We start from the raw sequence: 7,383 nt of genomic DNA, 5'->3' as shown, positions 1-7,383 counted from the left end.
CTTTCTTTATACTAGATAGATAGATAGATAGATAGATAGATAGATAGATAGATAGGAGATAGTTAGATAATAGATAGATAGATAGATGATTGATTGATTGATTGATAGATAGTATAGATATAGATAGATACACTGTATAGATGGATAGATAATAGATAGATAGATAGATAGATAGATATGAGATAGATAGATAGATAGATAGATAGATAGATAGAGTAGATATAGATAGATAAATTGTATGGATAATAGATAGATAGATAGATAGATAGATAGATAGATAGATAGATAGATGATAGATAGGTAGATAGATAGATAGATAGTGTAGATATATATAGATAAATTGTATGGATAATAGATAGATAGATAGATAGATAGATAGATATATTGATAGATAGTATAGATATAGATACATTGTATAGATAGATAGATATACATAGATATATAGATAGATAGATAGATAGATAGATAGATAGATAGATAGATAATAGATAGCTGCTATATACAGGTGATGGCAGAGCAGTGATGGGCTGTACATGCAGTGAGGCTGCGGGTGGCCGTTAGAGGGCGCTGCCCCCCTTGTATTGCTCCTCCTGTGCTCTGTGTGTGCGGGTGTAGCGGAGGCTGCGGGCACCAGGGCTCGGCAGTGGTCGGTGCCCTATCAGCAGGGGGTGCAGGGGGCTCAGCCTGTGGCAGTGCCCCCCGTCCTGCCCGCTATCCCCCTTGTCATGGTCCCTTCCCTGGCAGCCCGGCGCTGTGTGGCCGCTATCAGGGAGGGCAGAGGTGCCCGGCTGGCAGTGCCCAGGAATGCGGGCGGCAGACTGCTCTGTCTCCTCCAGGGACAGCATAAAGGGAAATATCGCCTCGGCTCAGTTTCATTCAGCTGTGCCAAAAAATGTTCTAAATGAGAGTCCGCCAAGTTGGAGGGCAGGGTGCCAGGCTGTGCCTAATAGACTGGCCCTATAGAAGTTCATTATGTGTGAATAGAGGCCGCCTACACAGCCTAATACTCCAGACAGCGCTAGTAACACTGGCAGAGGGTGCTGGGGTGCTGCCCACCCTCCTCACTACTTCCATGCCCAACATTATCTCTTGTTGGCAACAAATAAAAAACGTCAAAAAAAATAAAATTCTCAAAACACACACACACACATACAAAAATGTCACCTGATTCACTGTGAATTTGTTAAAATTCCCCACCCCCAAAACACAGAGAGACACACACACACTCTCATACACACACACTGGAGACCGCCCACCAGACAGCTAAGACCCCCTTATAGATTTAAAGAGAGACTGCATAGCCTGACGTTCATTCAATAGAGAGATCACACTCCTCCACCATCACATCTCCTCTCACTGGCTCTGGACTGAGGATGTTACATCGCCAGGGCTTGCTAGGACTTCTACTGACTATGTGTCTGTGTCATTTCATGGAAGATCACACTGTCCAGGGTAAGCACATCACCTCCTCTAATCATTTTAGGGGATTTTTTTGAGCAATTTTTTGGTTTTATACTTGTAACAGGATAGGAAACAAATTGCTACAAATCTTCTCAGTACTTTTTTCCAAAGTTTAGAAAGTGGACCTCTGAGTTTTATTTTTTTTTTTGGGGGGGGGGGGGGGAGATTCTTCACTTTTTCTTTCCAAGACTTTTGGAGACTTGTGTTTTTTTAGAGTTTTCTGATCTTATGTTAAAAGCTTATCTGCTGCTAGTTATAATGTAACACATTGTTATGATTTGGAGCTGGAGGCTTTTAATGGTGACAATAGGAAGAATATCGGATTTGACGGATGGCTCCCGGTTATCTGGTTGTTTTAGAGATTTTTTTTTATGAATGATTAATATTATACAGTTGGATTGAGATAAGAGATTAGTGTGTTGCTTATTTTTTATAGATTTATTATTTTATATTATTATATTTGTATTCTAAATAAATACAGATATATTTTATAAATATTTATTTTATAGATATTGTCATGTTATAGTTATGTTCTCCCATCATTGATGCTTAGTGTAATGACCCCCGATTATTTTATATCGTATATTATTATGCGATCTTGTTATATTATAAGTTGTGAGGACTTGCAGATCCATATCTGTGGTTGATATCAGCAGTTCATTCTATAAGTTGCACTCACTTTAGCTCCCTTGCCCCTTTAATTTTTTTCCTGAGTGTGGAGCGTCAGCTCGGTTGTTCCTTTTTCTTTTTGCTCTTTATTTCACTTTTAAGTTGTGTTATTGTTGTGTGGGGTCCAGCTCGATCGGATATGTCGAAAGAATGTGCAAGCGTCCCGGAGCCCACTCAGATTGCAACATAATGGCACAGAATGGAATTGAATCACTTAGGATGAAGGCACTTGATGCTGTTTATATATGGGGAGCTGTGTGGGATCTGCCGAGCTGTGCTCTGCTCTCATCTCAAGGGGTTAACCCGTGCACCGTGCGCGGTGTGTCTGGGGATAGGCTGGGATTACTACTGCGGGTTATGAAACAGGACAAAATAAAAGTAAACAGTCTAGTGGAAGTAGTGCAGAGCACACGTGTTTTGTCTGGGTCGTCGCTCAGTGACACTGATATGGCTGGGGCGCTATGTATTGCAGCTGGGAACTGTTGGCTTCAGCAATCCAAGAACGGACGATGCCAGGTTCTCTACAGGACCGAACTGAGCAAAGAGGAATGCTGCAAAACTGGCAGACTGGGCACCTCCTGGACCGAGGAAGACGTACCCAACAGCACGCTATTCAAGTGGATGATATTCAACGGAGGAGCGCCGCACTGCATACCCTGCAAAGGTAGGGCACCACCATCCCAGTGTTCTTGTTTATAGACATTGGATCCCAGCATGTTATCAATGGGTTAATATATAACGGTAGTGTCTATAGAGTGGGAAGGCGGGTAGGTGGGGGGGGTCTGTTTCCCATAGATCACACCACAGCCATTAGGGATAAGTTCTACAAGCTGTTCTGTATTTGACATACCCCTGTACATACATACCTGAGATCCTACATAGTCTGGGGTTGCACATTGTGGCCACCTAGAGTTGATTATTAAGTGTTAGTTTTCACAGGGGGATTTATTAAAGCAGTGAAGGGGGGGACATCTGCACTCAATTTCCAAGCAGATTTCTGGAAGAACTTGTGCTCCCTCTCTCATGGAGTTCTTTCCCTGGTTGCATTTCTGGGTTCATTACAGTTTTGTGCATTGTATCTCCGCATTGCGTGATACTTATGGATACACTGTTTCATTTTGGATTACATCTGTTGTATTGTAAGCTCATAGTGGCGTTTATTTCTAAACAGAAACGTGTGAAAACGTGGATTGTGGACCCGGGAAAAAATGTAAAATGAATAAGAAAAATAAGCCAAGGTGTGTTTGTGCCCCGGATTGCTCCAATATCACCTGGAAAGGCCCCGTGTGTGGGCTGGATGGCAAAACGTACAAGGACGAATGTGCTCTACTCAAGGCCAAGTGCAAAGGCGTCCCGGAGCTGGATGTGCAGTATCAAGGCAAATGCAAAAGTATGTCCCAAATGTTACTGAGTAATGTGAGCCCCGCTATAGCTGCCCGTCTGATTTCTGTAAACATGTTGATGTTGGTAGTAATGGCTTTCAATGAAGCTCATGGCTCTGTTCTCTATGTTTATTGCAGAGACATGTAGAGACGTCCTATGTCCAGGAACCTCCACGTGTGTGGTGGACCAAACCAATAACGCCTACTGCGTGACTTGTCATCGGCACTGCCCCGAGCCTACCTCCCCGGAGCAATATCTATGCGGAAATGATGGGATTACATATGCCAGCGCTTGCCACCTTCGGAAAGCCACCTGTCTTCTGGGCAGGTCTATTGGTTTGGCATACGAGGGAAAATGTATAAGTAAGTATCTCACCTGTCAGAAAGCATGATATTTCTTGGTGGATAATTAACTGATAGTATCATAGATTTGCATATAGTTTTGGTACTACATTGAAACTGGAAACCCTCAAGGGGTTTCTTGATTTGGAACAAAAAGTTTTACTTTTTGTCTCGAAACGGCACAACGTGAATGGGTTGTGTCCGATATTGCAACTGAGATCCATACATGAGTATGAAATTGGATTACAAACTATAACAAACATTGTTGAGGATTTTGGAAACTCTTGTTTTGACTTGAAAACATAATCGATAGGTAACAGAGATCTGCCCCATTATATATATATGTTCAGTTTTTGCTAAATATCTAGTAATCTCATACCGATATAAACCAATACTGATAGTAACAAAAACTTTATTAGTCGGCATCTAAATTATCTTTTTCATTCTAAAAATGAATAATTTCTTACAATGAGTATTGAGATAGCAAGTCATCATGACTGTGTATGGGGGAGGTGGAGGAGGTCATAAAGATGTGCGTGTTGTTTGCTCCGGAGAGATTACTGACATGTGATTCGCATTTGCAGAGGCCAAGTCGTGTGAAGATATCAAGTGCAGCGTGGGTAAGAAGTGCCTGTGGGACAGCAGAGTGGGCAGAGGGCGCTGCGCCGCCTGTGATGATTACTGCCCGGAGAGCAAGTCTGATGAAGCGGTTTGCGCCAGTGATAATACCACCTACCCCAGCGAGTGTGCGATGAAGCAGGCCGCCTGCTCGTTGGGTATACTTTTGGAAGTCAAACACACCGGATCTTGCAACTGTAAGTGACTTACCGCAAACCAAAATCCAATCTAAGATTTCGAAAGGCAACCCCTCCGTAATGAAGACTAGAGAGAATTGGATACCGGCACAATGGCTAGCTATTTATCGTGTTCCTTTACTAGCAGGGAAGCTGCCTTGCCAGACTATGACTATGCCTCTTGTGCGGGAAAAGCTATACTTTCTATTTACTAGGGGTTGCCTGAGAATATCTTTCCCTCTATTTTTCTAATTTTTGCTTCTATGTGCTTCGCTGAATGCTTCATTAACGCTTTTGAGTGATCTAACTCCATGAGATTCACCGGTTGATCCGGTCCCTGTCTTTGCGCAGCGGCCGCTACTAACTCTGAGGACACAAGCAGTACACCTAGAACACGAGCGCTTTTTGTCTGATTACAGGAACCTGCAATAAAAGCCTGATCCATTGGGTTCTTCAGAACTTTCTGCAGTTAAGACTTCATAGATTAATTAAAAAAACAAAAAGTATTAATTAAAAAAAAAAAGTTGATGCCGAAACGCATCGCTGCAAGTCACATACAATGCAACGCTGTTTTATGGCTGTTCAGAGGGCAAAAACAAACAAAAACAATCATGCACTGAGCTTCTGCGCTGTTGTTGTCCTTATTTAAACAACAGCTCCCCTATATTCCCCTATATAGCCATTAATGAAGATCCTGAGGACGAAGAGGAAGAGGAAGACACCGACTACAGCTTCCCATTATCTTCAGTCCACTGGTAAAACTGTTGGAACAGCCTTTGGCAAGGAATGATGTCCATACTGTATATAGGTGTATGCTTATTTATTTTGAGGAAGAAAAAAAAAGTATACATATAGTTGAGTCTGGTAGACATTTATTTATACTGTGTCATGTTTTATAATTTATACATAAAATGTCTGTTTTTTTTTGTTTTTTTTTTTGACTGTACACCTTGTTTTGAAGAAATATATTCGTCAAAGGGAGAGCAGTGTTATTTATTGTGAGAAACCTTTGCTTGTAAAGTTCTGCTTTTTTCGTGTAAGTCCATTCCTTATAACTGACCATTACTGTCCGCTCCATACACTGATGTCATAGAGTAAGTGTCGGCAGGGCCGGATTAGAGCTAGGGCATGTATCACCAAGAAGGAGGTCTATGATTACTCAACTAGCCAACTTTCGTAACCAGGCCTATAAAAATCATGACCCATGGCTGGAGCCATAGCTCAGCTCTGGGACCCTAACCTCTTCCCTCATGCTTGTTTCGTGATCCTATCCCGGAGATTAAGAGATGACCATGAGTCACTGTCTCCATACCTCTCATAGACGTTAGTATAGACAACCAACTCTCTTATTTAGGGGGGAAGCGGCAAGAGGGGTTTAGGGTTCGAGAAGGGAAAAGGACGGTTTTACAAAATGATACGCCCTCCAGTTTTAATCCGGCCTTGAGTGTTAGCAAAGTTCTGCAGCCCATGGTTGATGACTTCCATTGTTCGAGGCCATTCATGGTCTACAGAACCTAGCCTTTTCCTGTTTTTAGAGCTATTTCTTTGATTTCCTCACATTTGCATGTCGGTTCCAGTATGTTTATTTATTGGATTTTATCTTTAGTCCTGTACATACATCCTTTGGGTTTTGTTTACAAGGAATCTTGACTGACCAAAAGAAGCTGCAATCAATATATCGAGACAGGTTCATGGAAATCTGTTTTTAACGGCCATTTTTATGTGGACACGTGTCTAACGTTGACCACAAAGACTCTATGGGAAGCCATCCCGTTAATCCGTTAATCCATGAACCCTGTGCCGTACTATCAGTGTTGTTGGGTTTGGTTGTAACCATATCAGAGCTTTATCAGTCCAAGTTTCTTGCTTTTCACAATACACTTCTTTGTTTCTGATTCAATTTTATATTTTCGAAACATGGCAAGTTAAATATAAATTCATTTAAATATATAGTTTTGTACTTTTTTACCATGTAAATGTGCAATGTATATAAAAGTTATAAAAGTGTATTTGTAAATAAATTATGGTTGAACAATAAAATGGAAATTTCCTATGTAGCTCTGGAATCTGTGTGGATTTGGTTTTATAGAGTAGTTACAATAGGGAGGGGGAGGGTTAAGTCATTAAATCTATAGCTCATTCATTAGACAAAGCACACATCTATCGCCTTGATTGGGAGTAAACAGGACATTCTATGCATGGAGTGTGAGGTTAATCAGTACAGTATCCCGGGCCCTTCTACAGTGAAACTCTCCGCTATTTGCTCAAGTCTTTAAGTCTACAGATCAGTTCCGTTTGTCTTGTCTCTCCCCATCCCTCCTCCCGGAGACTTCATCTGTCTAGCACTCTGCAACTTCCAATCTTATCAAGTTATCTCAACCGCCCTAAAAAGTGAGAAATACAAACAGCTAGACGTTCCTAATTGCCCGTCCAAAATTAAAAGTGAAACCCAATTAAGGACGGAGCTGATGGCAGAAAAGCCAAAAAAAGAGTGCGAGAGAAAAACACTTGTTATTTGTAGAATGAGATGATTATTAATAGCAACTTTACATCATTGTACTTTTTAAAGAGGGTCACGACTTCATTTTATTAACATATATAACCCCCATCAATCCAGGCTTACCGGCCTGGATTGTGATGTTTTTTCTGTTTTGGTTTTTGAAAACTTTTTAGAAACTTTTTTATCTTGAGTTGGGTCACCACCAAACTAGAATAAGAAGGCACTAGTTCTCTTA

General features: G+C 41.4%; 1 protein-coding gene across 2 annotated transcripts; it reads left to right on the top strand.

The window, feature by feature from the left end:
* Nucleotides 1-1,226: 1,226 nt before the first annotated feature.
* Nucleotides 1,227-6,717, top strand: FST (follistatin). 2 transcript variants are annotated; one of them, XM_072136229.1, is made up of 6 exons: nucleotides 1,227-1,452; nucleotides 2,603-2,794; nucleotides 3,302-3,520; nucleotides 3,651-3,875; nucleotides 4,439-4,669; nucleotides 5,068-5,213. In XM_072136229.1, coding segments are annotated over exons 1-6 (948 nt in total). In that variant the 5' UTR covers nucleotides 1,227-1,373; the 3' UTR covers nucleotides 5,070-5,213. The 2 variants fall into 2 exon arrangements, with proteins under 2 accessions (XP_071992330.1, XP_071992321.1); XM_072136220.1 differs by lacking the exon at nucleotides 5,068-5,213 and adding an exon at nucleotides 5,328-6,717 and having other exon boundaries at nucleotides 1,229-1,452.
* Nucleotides 6,718-7,383: the final 666 nt, after the last annotated feature.

The sequence above is a fragment of the Engystomops pustulosus genome, chromosome 1 (genome assembly GCF_040894005.1).
Source record: "Engystomops pustulosus chromosome 1, aEngPut4.maternal, whole genome shotgun sequence".
NCBI classification, from domain to species: domain Eukaryota; kingdom Metazoa; phylum Chordata; class Amphibia; order Anura; family Leptodactylidae; genus Engystomops; species Engystomops pustulosus.
This window is presented reverse-complemented; position numbering and strand designations above follow the sequence as displayed.